General features: G+C 44.3%; 2 protein-coding genes across 2 annotated transcripts in view; one reads left to right on the top strand and one right to left on the bottom strand.

The window, feature by feature from the left end:
* DDX42 (DEAD-box helicase 42) overlaps positions 1-15,780 on the top strand; it is a 49,811-nt gene that overhangs the window by 6,866 nt on the left and 27,165 nt on the right. Inside the window, exons 2-3 of the mRNA XM_062175452.1 lie at positions 8,137-8,371; positions 11,199-11,349. Of these exons, the coding sequence (XP_062031436.1) occupies positions 8,151-8,371; positions 11,199-11,349 (372 nt within the window). The 5' untranslated portion in view covers positions 8,137-8,150. The remainder of the gene's footprint in view (positions 1-8,136; positions 8,372-11,198; positions 11,350-15,780) is intronic.
* On the bottom strand, positions 7,049-7,666 carry LOC133776856 (large ribosomal subunit protein uL6-like). Its single transcript, XM_062216129.1, has one exon. The coding sequence runs from the start codon at positions 7,646-7,648 to the stop codon at positions 7,070-7,072; it is 579 nt and encodes a 192-aa protein (XP_062072113.1). The 5' UTR covers positions 7,649-7,666; the 3' UTR covers positions 7,049-7,069.

Raw genomic sequence — 15,780 nt, 5'->3', positions numbered from 1 at the left:
TGGCACAAATGCTTAGGTTCCTGCATCCAAGTGGGAGACCTAGAAGAAGCTCCTGGCTCTTGGCTTTGGATTGACGCAGCTCCGGCTATTTGGCCATTTTGGGGAGTGAACCAGTGGATGGAAGACCTTTCTGTGTCTTTCCTTCTTTCTGTCTGTAACTCTACCGCTCAAATGAAATAAAATCTTTAAAAGAAAGAAAAGTACATGTAGCTAGTACTAAGAGGGAGAAGGGCCATACAACTCTGTCTTGTGAAGTTGAAACTTTATACTTAATAAACGGTAACACATTCTCCTTTTCTCCCAGCCCCTGGCAACCAGGGTTCTACCCTCTGTCCCTGAGTTTGACTATTCTAGGTACTTCATGTAAGTGGAATCATAGAGTGTTTGTCCTTTTGTGACTGTCTTTTTTTTTTTTTTTTTGACAGGCAGAGTTAGACAGAGAGACAGAGAGACAGATCTTCCTTCCATTGGTTCACTCCACAAATGGCTGCAATGGCCAGTGCACCGCGCCGATCTGAAGCCAGGAGCCAGGTGCTTCCTCCTGGTCTCCCATGCGGGTGCAGGGGCCCAAGGACCTGGGCCATTCTCCACTGCCCTCCTGGGCCGCAGCAGAGGGCTGGACTGAAAGAGGAGTAGCCGGAACTAGAGCCCGGTGCCCATATGGGACAGTCACCTTTTGTGACTGTCTTACTTCACTTAGCATAATGTCCTCAAGGTTCATCTGTTTTACAGCACATAGCATGACTTCCTTCTTTTCTTAAGGCTGAGTAATATTCCAGTGTATGTATAAACCACATTTGGTTATTCATCCATCAGTTGACAGTTGGGTTTGTTTCTGCCTAGTGTGAATACTGCTGCCATGAATATGGGTGTACAAATACCTGTTCAAGTCTCTGCTTTCAGTTCTTCTGGTTATATATACAGAAGTGGATTTGATGGATCACATAATTAGTTTATATTTAATATTTTAAAGAGCTATCATACTGTTTTCCACAGCAGTTGAAAAATGATATATTTCTATCAGCAGTGTGTGCTGAATCAGTTTCTACAGATCTTTGCCAATTCTTACTTTCTGAATTTTTTTGTGGTAGCCATCCTAATGAATGTAAGGATGATACCTCACTGTGGTTGTGATTTGCGTTTCCATAATAATCTGTTTTGTTGAGCATCTTTTCATGGGCTTATCAGCCATTTGAATATCTTTGGAGAAATGCCTACTCAAGTTTTTTGCCTATTATAAAAATTGAGTTGTTTCTTTTTTGTTGTTGTTGAGTCTGGGTTTTTTTTTTTTTTTTTTTTTTTTTTTTTTTTAAAGATTGATTGATTTGAAAGGCAGAGTTTGAGAGAGAGGCAGAGACAGAGAAATTTTCCATCCACTGGTTCACTCTCCAAATGGCCACAACAGCCAAAGCTGGGCCGATCCAGAGCCAGGAGCTTCTCCAAGGTCTCCCATGTGGGTGCAGGGTCCCAAGCACTTGGACCATGTGCTGCTTTCCTGGGTACATTAGCAGGAGCTGGATCAGCAGTGGAGCAGCCGAGACTTGAACTGGTGCCAGTATAGGATGCCAGTGCTGCTGGCAGTGACTTCACCTGCTACACTGCAGAGTCGGCCCTTGCAGACCTATTTAAAATGAGTTTGCCAGTGTGGTGGGAAGGATGATGTTCCTGGTATATGTGAGCTTCTCTTCCCCTGCCAGTTCCTGATATTGACATACTCTAAGATTGACTTGCCCTTTTTCACCCTCTTCCTTCTCTGCTGGCTTATCTAAGCTACAACCTCAAATGCAGATGCCTTATATCCTATGAAATCTACAGTTCCACCCTAAATCCCCTTCTACAGTTTCAGACTCTACTTGGCACTACTTTGTAGCTCTCCCATAACCACTGTGACCTCATCTCACCTTCTGGTTTTCTAAGCCTGGCTTATTTCAGGTTTCTGTTTCTGTTAATGGTACCACTCTTCATCTGGTTTTTAAAGGCAGAAACTTTTTTTTTTTTTAAGATTTATTTATTTATTTGAAAATCAGAGTTATGCAGAGAGAGAGAGGTCTGCCATCCAATGCGTCACTCCCCAATTGGGCACAGTGGCTGGAGCTGTGCCGATCCAGACCCAGGAGCTTCTTCCGGGACTCCCACACGGGTACAGAGGCGCAAAGACTTGGGCCACCTTCTGCTGCTTTCCCAGGCCATGGCAGAGAGCTGGATCAGAAGTGGAGCAGTCGACTCTTGAACTGCCCATATGAGATGCCCATATGGGATGCCAGTGCTTCAGGCTAGGGCCAGCCCTAGCCCGAAACTTTCAGAGTTATTCTAGACTCTTTGTCCCTTCACCCTTTGGTCATTAATCCTGTTGATTCTTACAGATACCTAAACAAACAGTTCAGACCCTCCCCCTTCTTCCTCACAGACAACTCCTAAATTTAAGACTTATTACCTTATATTTGTAGTTCTATGATAAGTCCCTTTGACTTTTCTTGCTATCTCTTAGCCAATTCTTCTAGAACTGTGATGTGAAACAGTGGGGCCCCCCCCCTTTTCTTAAACTAATCATTTTGTGGGTGCTGGAGTATAGTTTTATATGGTATATTAGCATAGCAGGGGCTGGTGCTGTGGCGCAGCAGGTTAACGCCCTGGCTTGAAGCGTTGGCATCCCATGTGGACGCCGGTTTGAACCTGGCTGCTCCACTTCCGATCCAGTTCTCTGCTGTGGCCTGTGAAGGCAGTGGAGGATGGCCCAAGTCCTTGGGCTCCTGCACCCACATGGGAGACCCGAAAGAAGCTCCTGGCCTCGGATCGGTGCAGCTTCGGCGTTGCAGCAGACTGGGGAGTGAACCAGTGGATGGATGACCTCTCCCTCTCTCCCTCCCTCCCTCTCTCTCTCTCTCTCTCTCTCTCTGTCCTCTCTCCTTTCTCCTGTCTCTGCGTAACTCTGACTTTCAAATAAAATAAATACATCTTTAAAAAAATATTAGCATAGCAAACTAAGCTGTTCGTCTTGGCCTAGCCTGTCCTGAATGTGAGCCCTCCAGCTTTCCCGCATGGTCTCCTGTACGCTCTCTGCACTGAACTCTTCTCTGCATTAGTACTGATGGTTCCATCTAAAATACCCTCCTCTGACACTTCTATGTGTAACACTTCTTCAGATTTCAAAACTTAATTCCAGTGACAGCTTCAGGAAAACTGTGCCTTCAGCTGTACTCATCTCAGGTCAAATACCCCTTTCCTGGACAACCAAGGAAAAAAACACTTTTTATAGTGTCTGTGTTAAAAGACATCATGGTTTGTTTTGTTAAGATTTATTTCTTTGAAAGACTGATTTGCTCCCAAGATGGCTGCAACAGCTAGATCTGGACCAGGCTAAAACCAGGAGCCAATAACTCTTGGGTCCCAGGCCAGCTTCTGCTGCCTTCCCAGGCATATTAGCTGGCAGCTGAAGCTGAAGCAGAGCTAGGACTTGTACAGGCATTCTGTTATGGGATGCAGGCATGAGCTTAACCTACTCTGCCACAGCCCTGGCCCCATGTGTTTTGTTTGTTTGTTTTGTTTTTTATTTGAGAGGCATAGAGAGCCACACAGAGTTCCTATCTGCTAGTTTGCTTCCCAGATGCCTGCAATGGCTAGGGCCAGATCTGGGGGCTATTTCCCATGTGGGAGGTAGAAACCCAGTCCCTTCAGCCATCAGACTACCCTGTAGGGTCTGCATTAGTAGGAAGCTGAAGTCAGGAGCTGGAACCAGGTATTAAATTTAGGTACTTTGGCCGGCGCCGTGGCTCAACAGGCTAATCCTCTGCCTTGCGGTGCCGGCACACTGGGTTCTAATCCTGGTTGGGGTACCGGATTCTGTCCCGGTTGCCCCTCTTCCAGGCCAGCTCTCTGCTATGGCCCGGGAAGGCAGTGGAGGATAGCCCAAGTGTTTGGGCCCTGCACCCGCATGGGAGACCAGGAGAAGCACCTGGCTCCTGCCTTGGGATCAGCGCGGTGTGCCGGCCACAGTGTGCCAGCCGCGGCGGCCATTGGAGGGTGAACCAACGGCAAAGGAAGACCTTTCTGTCTCTCTCTCTCTCTCTCTCTCTCTCACTGTCCACTCTGCCTGTCCAAAAAAAAAAAAAAAATAGGTACTGTGGACATAGGGCATCTGAACCAGGTTTTTTTTTTTTTTTTTTTTTTAAGATTTATTTATTTATTTATTTATTTGAAAGTCAGAGTTACACAGGGAAAGAAAGGCAGAGATATATAAAGAGAGGTCTTCCATCCGCTGGTTCACTCCTCAATTGCCCACAACGGCCAGAGCTGTGCCAGTCCGAAGCCTGGAGCCAGGAGCTTCTTCCAGGTCTCCCGTGCAGGTACAGTGGCCCAAGGACTTGGGCTATCTTCTACTGCTTCCCAGGCCATAGCAGAGACCTGGATTGGAAGTGGTGCAGCCAAGACTCAAACTGGTGCCTACATGGGATGCTGGCACTGCAGGCCAGGGCTTTAACCAGCTACACCACAGCTCCGGCCCCCTCCTGTGATTCTTAAAATCCTGAACCAAAGTCTGTTTCCACCATCCTTCCTTTGCTTGCCTTCTGGCTTTTATGCTTGTTTATTAGCCCCTCATCATCTATATACAAGGAAAAATAAGATTAAAATTCAGAATGTAGGAGCCGGTGTTGTGGTGTGGCTTGTTAAGCCACCTCTTTCGATGCCAGAATCCCATGTGGGTGCTGTTTCAAGTCCCAGCTGCGCCACATCTGATCCAGCTCCCTGCTAATGTGCCTAGGAAAGAAGTGGAAGATGGCCCAAGACCCAGATAAAACCCCTGGCTTCGGCCTGGCCCAGCCCCTGGCTATTGCTATCATTTGGTAAATGAACTAGCTAATGGACTATCTCCTCTCCCCCCCCCCCCACCTCTCCATCTCTCCCTCCCTCTCCCTGTAACTCTACCTTTCAAATAAAATCTTTTTTTTTTTTTTTTTTTTTTGATAGGCAGAGTGGACAGTGAGAGAGAGAGACAGGGAGAAAGGTCTTCCTTTTCCGTTGGTTCACCCTCCAATGGCCGCTGCAGCCGGCGCACCATGCTGATCCGAAGCTAGGAGCCAGGTGCTTCTCCTGGTCTCCCATGCAGGTGCAGGGCCCAAGGACTTGGGCCATCCTCCACTATACTCCGGGGCCATAGCAGAGAGCTGGCCTGGAAGAGGGGCAACCGGTACTAGAACTTGGTGTGCCGGCGCCGCAGGCGGAAGATTAGCCTATTGAGCGGCGGCACCGGCCCAAATAAAATAAATCTTAAAAAAAATTCAGAGTATATAATTTTTACTGCTTAGGAAGAACTTTTGTGAAAAGACAGGCTTACCGAATAGTTGAAAACTATGATCAAATGCTACAATGTTCCTGGTTATGAATAGTCTCGTTAAGTCTCATCTCACTAAAATTGTGTTGAATCCCTGTTTGAAGGAATCCTCTTATGGGATTTCTAAAAGGAGCAGGAGGAGGTCTTAATTAAGTTCAAGTAAACTAGTGTTTATCTTAGCAATGCTCAATCACTATATGAATACTGAGTAACTAAAATTTAATACTAAGCAGACTGAACTAAGTGCTATATAACAGTTCAAAGAAAATTTACAATGTATGTATTGGTAAAGGGCATAGAACCTGAAATGTGTAGAACATGTTGTTTCTGGTCCCTTCACTGAAGCCATTGTGAAAAGCCATTTTTGGAATTGTTTTCCCATTTGTACTTTAAAGCCCATCATGGAAATGTTTCTTACTAACATAAATATTAACACAGAGAAAAAAAGTGAAATCAAATCATTGCTATTAGTATTTTCATATACAGCCCTCCAACTATCTCTGTGTATATAACATGCTTGTATATAAGCAGAATCATACTGTACTGTGTGTTTGACACAGCAATTAAGTTACCACCTGGGATGCCTGCATCCTGTATCAGAGAGCCTGGTGTGCATCCTGGCTTGAACCAGCTTCCTTCTAATGGACATCCTGGGAGGCCGCAGATAGATGGCTCAAGTACTTGGGTTCATTGAAAACCCGAATGGAGTTCCAGGCTCATGGCTTTGACCTGTTCCAGCCCTGGCTGTTGTGGGCATTTGAGGAGTAAACCAGTGGATGAAAGATCTTTGTCTGTTTGTCTCTCTCTTTGCCTTTCAAATTAAATGAAAATAAGGAAATAAAAAGTAAATTGAATCATACCACTCACCTTGATATATACCTTTCTTATTTTACCTGGTGTGTAATGGACACTTTCATAAATTTTAGAAGTAACTCACATTTTTAAAACTTAAAATGTTTCTTCTCTTGACTAAACAATTACATTTTAAAAATTGATTCTAAGGAAATTAATAAAGGTGTGAACAAAGATACCTGGTGTGATACTAGAGGTGGTTGTAATGATGCTTCACAACTTAAAACAATGATGGAGAAATATACAGACATTGAAAGATAGTGTAGTATTAGGTGAGGAAATCAGTAACTAAAGTAATGCACTTTATGGTTTTAGTTTTAGCTTTCGTGTGTTTGTGTATATGCACAAGCATAGAAAAGGATACAATGGAAGTGTATTTTCTGGGACAGGAAATTTCATGTAGTTTTTAAATTTTGTTCCATTTTGAGTTTTCTGCTTTTCTATAAGATTTCAGTAAATTTTGTCATTTAAAAAAGCTTTCTTTGAAGCTAACACTAATAAGGTATAAGGTACTGTTTGTAAACTGGTTTTCTTGATACTCAAGAAATATTTTTATAATCTTCATCTGTGGGCTAACTTCAGGCAACATATCATTGAATCATAGTTCCTTTCTGGATAAGTGTTCTGGGCAGATGCTCAACATTGCATGGCTGATAAGTGCCTTTCAAAGACAAATACGTGGATCCTTTCTGCAAATAACTGATCTTTTGAGTCTTTGATTCTTTGAGATTTGGTTACCAGACAACATCCTCTAGTTTGAGGACACTCTTGCTGATAAACACCTCAATCTTTTTTTTTTTTTCAAATCAATAGTCTTTTATTGCGTTATTAAAATACCACAAGACACAATTTGGGTTCTTGTTTCTGTAGCCGGACAACTTTTAGATCTTATTCATCAGCCTGCTGAACTGTTCCTTTTTCAGAGACATAGATACCATCCAAAAATTTTCTGATATCTTTATTTTTAACTGTTGTTGCCTGCTGAATCAAAGCAGCTGAATTTGAAACAAGTTCAATATCATTTCCTTCAAGCACTAATTCATCTTTCTGGGCTTGAGACACTGAACAGGCAACACCTGGCCTCATCCGAACCCTTCGGATGTATTTTTCACCCAAGAAATTTCTGATTTCAACAAGAGACCCGTTCTCTTGAATAACCACGTTGATGGGGAAGTGAGCATACACAGACCTCATCTTGTAACGGAAGCCCCGTGTAACCCCCTTGATCATATTCTGTACATGACTACAGATCGTGCGAACAGTTGCCAGTTCCTTTCTATTTCCCCACCATTTGTCAACCCGGAGCCTCTTCTTTTTCTTTCCCAGGAGACTGAGTTCCACATTGATGTGATTGAAGTCCCTCCGCAGGGTTCCTCTGGGCCCCTTCACAATGACTGTGCGCCCCTTCAGACTGATGTCGACATTTTCTGGAATGTCGACAGTCTGATTGCTGAGAATGGTCTTCATTCTCGCAGTAGATGCGGCAAAGGACCTCAATCTTTATTGTAGCAAGAATCATTAAAATTATGGGTTGTTCTAGTGGCCCTCTCTCTGCCCCTGGTTTAGGCTGTGAATTACCTGAGGATAAAGGTTAACAAATCAAATCATTTGGTATCTGTGATTGCCTGAAAAAATGCCTGGTACATGTCAGAGTTCCAAAAATACTTGCTTTATGAGCATTTTTGGTAGCTTAATAGGATGGTAACAAACAAATCTTTTTAAAGGGGATGATATTAAATACTGAATTCCTGTTTAGATTGTGGTCCCAATAAAATCAATAGCAATTTTATAGAAAATGTATGGCAGAAATTAGCATAATGTATATCTGGAATGCAACATTATGGTTTTAACTGAGAGGCAAAAAGTTTAGAATAAAATTATAGATAGAGGTTAAAAGAGAAAAATTGTTGAGACAAGTTTATAAAGTTTGTGTCTATGTATCTTGTGCCTACTAGATTGAATTGGCATCATGAACTGGAATAAAGGTGGCCCTGGCACTAAGCGAGGATTTGGCTTTGGAGGTTTTGCCATCAGTTCTGGGAAGAAAGAGGAACCCAAACTCCCACAACAGTCTCACAGTGCCTTTGGGGCAACCAGCTCTTCTTCTGGATTTGGAAAGTCGGCTCCACCACAGCTCCCTTCTTTTTATAAAATTGGATCTAGACGAGCCAACTTTGATGAGGAAAATGCGTAAGTGATAATCCTTGGTAATTTAGCAAAGGTTGTTTTGAGTTACTCATTCCATCAGCAAGAATTGAGGCAGCGAAACTTTGTTTTCCACATGATGACTTCATAAATTGGTTATCCTGCTGAATTGCATAGTAAGTTACCAAGTTTACTCAGTTATGAGGAATATACTACTTGACAGTGTTTACTTTTACCTTTACTAAGTCGATAAATCATGCTTGCTTCCAGTGTAAAGTTTTAGTGGGCAGTTCACTCAGTAAATGTGTAGTTGCCGGGTTTGAGTCCATTAACATTATTAAATATGAGTCAAGAGTTTTATTTAATTCATGTAGTTCTTTGTGGGCCTTACTGCAATGGTTTATTGACACCATATAAATTGTTTTATAAGCATATCCAGTGTCAGAACTGTTAGAAAACATAGTTTGCCTCAATACCTAAATCCTTAAAAAACCATTATAATATTTTATAGTGACAGAAAAATCTACTTAGATTTTTCCCCACAGTTCTCAAGAGACATATTTAGCAGTTATCATTTTACAGGTTTTTTGTTTGTTTGTTTTAATTAAATTTGGGAGAGAAAGAGAGATTGAGTCCTTCCCATCAACTAACTCACTTAACAGATGTCTTCAATGGCTGAGGCTGCACCACAGCCAGGGCCAGGAGCTGGAAACTCAATCCATGTTGTCTGCGTAGGTGGCAGGAACCCAGTTCCTTGAGCTATCACTGCCACCTCCCAGGGTCTTGCAACAGCGGGAAGCTGGAGTCAGAAGCTGGAGCTGAGTGTAGAACCTGGATTCTCCAGTATAGGATATAGGCATTTTAACTGGTAGGCTAAACATCTGCTCCTCTCTGAACTTTTTGAAGTACTCTCATGTGAACATGTATGCCTATGGGAAAGAGTATGTGCTGTGGGAAAAATAGCATGTGTATGTGCGTACACATGTGCACTAAAACTACATTAAGGTAGATTCCTATATACTGCGTAACACTATATAAGAACGTATGCGTTAGTATACATGCATGCTCTCTCTCTATATATATATATTCGCATATAGTCATCTTTCATGCAGAGAATTGGTTCCAGGACTCTGCAGATAACAAAATTTGTAGACAATCAAGTCTTTTCTGTTAAATGGCATAGTTTTTTTTAAATGTATTTATTTATTTATTATTTGACAGGTAAAGTTATAGACAGTGAGAAAGACAGAGAGGAAGGTCTTCCTTTCCGTTGGTTCACCCCCCAAATGGCCGCTATGGCCAGCACTGCGCCGATCCGAAGCTAGGAGCAAGATGCTTTTTCCTGGTCTCCCATGCGGGTGCAGGGGCCCAAACACTTGGGCCAACCTCCACTGCCGTCCCGGGCCACAGCAAAGAGCTGGACTGGAAGAGGAGCAACCGGGACTAGAACCCGACGCCCACATGGGATGCCGGCTCCACAGGAGGAGGATTAGCCAAGTGAGCCACAGCACCAGCCCCAAATGGCATAGTATTTTTATACAGTCTTTCCAGATACTTTAAGTCATTTCTGAATTACTTTTAATATCTGATATAGTGTAGTTGTTATACTGTATTGCTCTTGGCTCCTGGCTTCGGATTGGCACAGCTGCAGCCATTGCAGCCATCTAGGGAGTGAACCAGCGTATGGAAGACCTCTCTCTCTCTCTCTCTCTCTCTCTCTCTCTCTGCCTCTCTGTAACTCTGCTTAATAAATAAATAAATCTTTTAAAAAGTAAATAAAAAATGTTTCATACAAAAATCTTTTCCCAGTGCACATACTCTTTTTAATATTTGGTATATCAATTTACAATGAAATACTTAATTTGTACTGAAAACAGAACTAGGAATGTGTTTTGAACAGACACTGTCAACACAGAATCTGTTGTGACTGCTTTTTTGCAATATTAGAATTTTTTTTAAAGATTTATTTATTTATTTGAAAGTCAGAGTTACACAGAGGAGAGACAGAGAGAGAGAGGTCTCCCATCCACTGGTTCACTCCCCGATTGGCCGCAATGGCCAGAGCTGCGCCAATCTGAAGCCAGGAGCCTGGAGCTTCTTCTAGGTCTCCTACGTGGGTGCGTGAGTGCAGGGGCCCAAGGACTTGGGCCATCTTCCACTGCTTTCCCAGGCCACAGCAGAGAGCTGGATTGGAAGTGGAGCAACTGGGTCTCGAACTGGCGCCCATATGGGATGCCGGTGCTTCGGGCAGGGTGTTAATCTACTGCGCCACAGTGCTGGCTCTTGATTTTTTTTTTTTTTTTTTTTAACTTTTTAGGGGCTGCAGTTTTGTTTTTTTTTTTAATATTTATTTATTTATTTGAAAATCAGTTACACAGAGAGAGGAGAGGCAGAGAGAGAGAGAGAGAAAGAGAGAGAGAGAGAGAGGTAGGTCTTCCATCCACTGGTTCACTTCCCGATTGGCTGCAACGACCAGAGCTGCGCTGATCCGAAGCCAGGAGCTTCCTCCAGGTCTCCCGCATGGGTGCAGGGGCCCAAGGACTTGGTTCATCTTCTTCTGCTTTTCTAGGCCATAGCAGAGAGCTGGATTGGATGTGGAGCAGCTGGGACTCAATGGGATGCCAGTGCTTTAGGCCAGGGCATTAACCCACTGTGCCACAGCACCGGCCCCATTACAATATTAGAATTTTAGTTATATTAAGCAGTACTTAATTAAGTAGTTGATGTAGCCAAAGCCTTGGTGGGGTCTCTAATTTGACTAGGATAAATCTCCTGAGAGTAAAATGTAGCTTACCAAACTTTCTGTTAAATGAGAGATCCATTGACTCTATACTAAACATTTTATTTTATAAGTCTGCATTCTTAATTTCAGATATTTTGAAGATGAGGAAGAAGACTCTAGCAACGTTGACTTACCTTACATTCCTGCTGAAAACTCGCCTACCCGCCAGCAATTCCATTCCAAGCCAGTGGATTCTGACAGTGATGATGATCCCTTGGAAGCATTCATGGCTGAAGTGGAGGCATGTGCCAAATCTTTGATTCCTTAAAACATGTAGCAATTAGAAATAGATCAAGTTAGCTTAGTACTTCAGACCTTGTTCAGAATTTGTTTTTTAGCCTTAATTTTTGATTGGAGAATTTTGCTTGCTTACTCTTTAAGATTTTTTATTTGGGAGGCAGAGTTACAGAGAGATCTTCCATTTGCTGGTTCACTCCCCAGATGGCCATAACAGCCGGGGCTGGGCCTATCTGAAGCCAGCAGGAGCCAAGAGTTTCTTCTGGGTCTCTCATGTTGGTACAGGAGCCCAACCACTTAGGCCATCTTCCATTGCTTTCCCGGGCCATCAGCAGGGAGCTGAATCAGAAGTAGAGTAACTGGGTCTGGAACCAGTGCCCATATGGGATGCCTGTGCTGCAGGAAGAGGCTTATTAACCTACTGCACCACAGCGCTCATCCTTTACTTACTTATTTATTTTAATTTTATTTATTAGCGAGAGGGAACGAGATAGTTCTTATCCACTGTATACTCCCTAAGTGCCTGCAGTAGCCAGGCTGAAGCTTGGAATGAGGAACTTAGTATATGTCTCCCATATGGGTGATAGAAACCCAATTACTTGAGCTATCACCACTGCTTTCTAAGGTCTGCATTGGTGGGAAGCTGGCGTCGGGAGTTGAAACTGGGAATCTAACCCAACTATCCTGACCCATGTAGGATGAGGGCATCTTTGTCATTAGGCCAAATGCCTGTTCCCTCATCTACTTTTTTTTTTTTTTTTTTAAATTTATTTATTTGAAAGGCAGAGTTACAATGAGAGAGAAGGAGAAATAGAGAGAGAGATCTCCTATCTGCTGGTTTACTCCCCAAATGGCCACAGCGGCTGGGGCTGGACCAGGCTGAAGCCAGGAGCCAGGAGCTTCTTCTAAATCTCCCCTATGGGTGCAGGGGCCCAAGTCTTGGACCATCCTCCACTGCTTTCCCAGGTGTGTTAGCAGGGAACTAGATCAAAAGTGGAGCAGCTGGGACTTGAACTGACGCCCATATGGAATGCCAGCACTACAGGCATGGCTTAACCTTCTGTGCCACCGTTCCAGCCTCCACTTTTTTTTTTTTTTTTTAAGATTTATTTATTTATTTATTTGGAAAGTCAGAGTTAGAGATGAGAGTTTGGGAGAGAAAAATCTACCTGCAGGTTCACTGGCAGCGTCTGGCACTGGGCCAGTGTGAAGCCAGAAGCTTCATCCACGTCTCCCATTGGGTAGCAGGGGCCCAAACATTTGATCCATCTTTTGCTGCTCTACCCAGGCCATTAGCAGAGAGATGAATTGGAGGTGGAACAGCCAGGACACGAATGAGTACCTGTATGGAATGCCAGCATCACACATGGCAGCTCTCCCCAGTATACAACAATACCAGCCACTCTCATCCACTTTTAATTCAAAACTTGTGTGTGTGTAGTTCATGTTTTCAGTCTTGTACTTTAGCTTTGGTTTTAGCCCTGCTTTTCAACAAGCATGTTTATCATTTTTACATGATTGTGTCCCACTGGCACCTCAAACCCAATTCATCATCTTTCCTTCTCAACCAGCTCATTCTGTTGTCTATTTTTTATTTTAAGATGTATTTGGGGCTGGTGTTGTGGCATAGCGAGTAAGACTGCCACCTGTGATGCCAGCAATATGTGTGGCAGTTCGAGACCTGGCTGCTCCACTTCCATTCCAGTTCCCCGCTAACGTGCCTGGGAAAGGAATGGAAGATGGCCCAATTGCTTGGGCCCCTGCACACACGTTGCTTTCGCCTGGCCCAGTCCTGGCTGTTTTGACCATCTGGGGAGTGAACCAGCAGATGGAAGATCTCTCTACATATATATCTCTTCCTCTCTCTGTGTAACTCTTGACTTTCAAATAGATAAAATTTTTTAAAAGATTTATTTATTTATTTGAAAGTCAAAGTTACATAGTGAGAGGAGAGGCAGAGAGAGAGGTCTTTCATCCGCTGATTCACTCTCCAGTTGGCCCCAATTGTCAGAGCTGTGCTGATCTGAAGCCAGGAGCTTATTCCAGGTCTCCCAAGTGGGTGCAGGCACCCAAGGGCCTGAGCAATAGCAGAAAGCTGGATTGGAAGTGGAGCAGCAGGGACTTAAACTGGCGTCCATATGGGATGCTGGCACTGCAGGCGGTGGCTTTACCTGCTATGCCACAACGCTGGCCCCAATAAATCTTTTTTTTTTTTTTGACAGGCAGAGTGGACAGTGAGAGAGAGAGACAGAGAGAAAGGTCTTCCTTTGCCGTTGGTTCACCCTCCAATGGCCGCCGCAGCCGGCGCGCTGTAGCCAGCGCACCGCGCTGATCCGAAGGCAGGAGCCAGGTGCTTCTCCTGGTCCCGACCGGGACTAGAACCTGGTGTGCCAGCGCCGCTAGGCGGAGGATTAGTCTGTTGAGCCACGGCGCCGGCCCCCCAATAAATCTTTAAAAAATTTTTTTTGGGCCGGCGCCACGGCTCACTAGGCTAATCCACCGCCTTGCAGCGCCGGCACACTGGGTTCTAGTCCCGGTCAGGGCACCAGATTCTGTTCCGGTTGCCCCTCTTCCAGGCCAGCTCTCTGCTATGGCCAGGGAGTGCAGTGGAGGATGGCCCAAGTGCTTGGGCCCTGCACCCCATGGGAGACCAGGAGAAGCACCTGGCTCCTGCCATCGGATCAGTGCGGTGCGCCGGCCGCGGCGGCCATTGGAGGGTGAACCAACGGCAAAGGAAGACCTTTCTCTCTATCTCTCTCTCTCTCACTGTCCACTCTGCCTGCCAAAAAAAAAAAAATTTTTTTTTTGAAAGAATACAGAGAGAAGGAAAAAGATATTACATCTGCTGGTTCACTCCCCAGATGGGCACAGTGGCTAGACTGCCCAGATCTAAGCCAGGAACTAGGAACTTCATCCTGATCTGTCACATGGGTGGCAGGGGTCTAGACACTTGGGCCATCTTCCACTTTCTCAGGTTGTTAACAGGGAGCCAGATCGGAAGTTGCACATAAACTGGCATGCATATGGAATGCCAGCATTGCAGGCAGTGGCTTTACCTGCTGTGCCATGACACCAGCCCCCCACATTGTCTCATCTCTTAATGGCAGCAGTATTGCACAGTCCGTTTGACATGAAATCTTGGCTTTAACTTCTTTTTTTTTTTTTTTTTTAAGATTTTTATTTATTTATTTAAGAGGTAGAGTTAACAGATAGTGAGAGGAAGAGACAGAGAGAAAGGTCTTCCGTTGGTTCACTCCCCAGATGGCTGCAACAGCAGGAGCTGTGCTGATCTGAAGCCAGGAGCCAGGAGCTTCTTCCTGGTCTCCCACGCGGGTGCAGGGGCCCAAGCACTTGCGCCATCTTCTATCTACTGCTTTCCCAAGCCATAGCAGAGAGCTGGATTGAAAGAAGAGCAGCCGGCACTCGAACTGGCGCCCATATGGGATGCCGGCACTGCAGGCGGAGGATTAACCTACTGTGCCACGGTGCCAGCCCCGGCTTTAACTTCTTTTTAACACTTGCCCCTCTTTTGCTCTTGAAGCAGATTATCAAGATTGTTCCTGATACATTTCATTTAATCGTCAGAATAACTGTGGGACATAAGCACAAAAAATGTATGTGAGAAGTCATTTAAAAAGTTATGAAAAGTTATGTGGTTTTTGAAAAGCCTATACATGAATTTCAAAACTGTTCTGCACCAAAGTAAATTCATCTTTTTTTTTTAAGATTTATTTAGTTATTTGAAAGAGTTACAGAGAGAGAGAGAGAGAGAGAGAGAGAGAGAGATCCTCCATCCAATGGTTCACTCCCCAATTGGTTGCAATGTCTGAAGCTGTGCCAATCCAGAGCCAGAAGCCTCCTTGGGGTCTCCCACGTGGGTGCAGAGGCCCAAGGACCTGGGCTATCTTGTACTGCTTTCCCAGGCCATAGCAGAGAGTTGGATCGGAAGTGGAGCACCCAGGTCTCATACTGGGGCCTATGTGGGATGCTGGGGCTCCAGGCCAGGGCATTAACCTGCTGTGCCAGAGTGCCAGCCCCAGTAAATTCATCTTTTAATTCCATTTTCTCACTAACTTTTTGAAGTACCCTCATACAAATAATCATTTTTAATCAATTTTAATTGATGAAAAAATTTAATAAATTTTTAATTGATGAAAAAATTTAGCCCTGAAATAATTGCGATCACTTGCGTTGCATCATATTGATGTTATTTGGTCCACCTGGGACCTCTTTTTTTTTTTTTTTAATTATTATTTATTTATTTGACAGGTAGAGTTACAGACAGTGAGAGAGAGAGACCAAGAGAAAGGTCTTCCTTTCTGTTGGTTCACTCCCCAGGTGGCCGCAACAGCAGGAGCTATGCTGATCTGAAGCCAGGAGCCAGGTGCCTCCTCCTGGTCTCCCATGTGGGTGCAGGGGCCCAAGCACCTGGGCC

Source organism: Lepus europaeus, chromosome 18, assembly GCF_033115175.1.
Source record: "Lepus europaeus isolate LE1 chromosome 18, mLepTim1.pri, whole genome shotgun sequence".
In the NCBI taxonomy this organism is placed as follows: Eukaryota; Metazoa; Chordata; class Mammalia; order Lagomorpha; family Leporidae; genus Lepus; species Lepus europaeus.
Note: the sequence above shows the minus strand (reverse complement) of the source record. Positions and strands in the feature narration are given on the sequence as shown.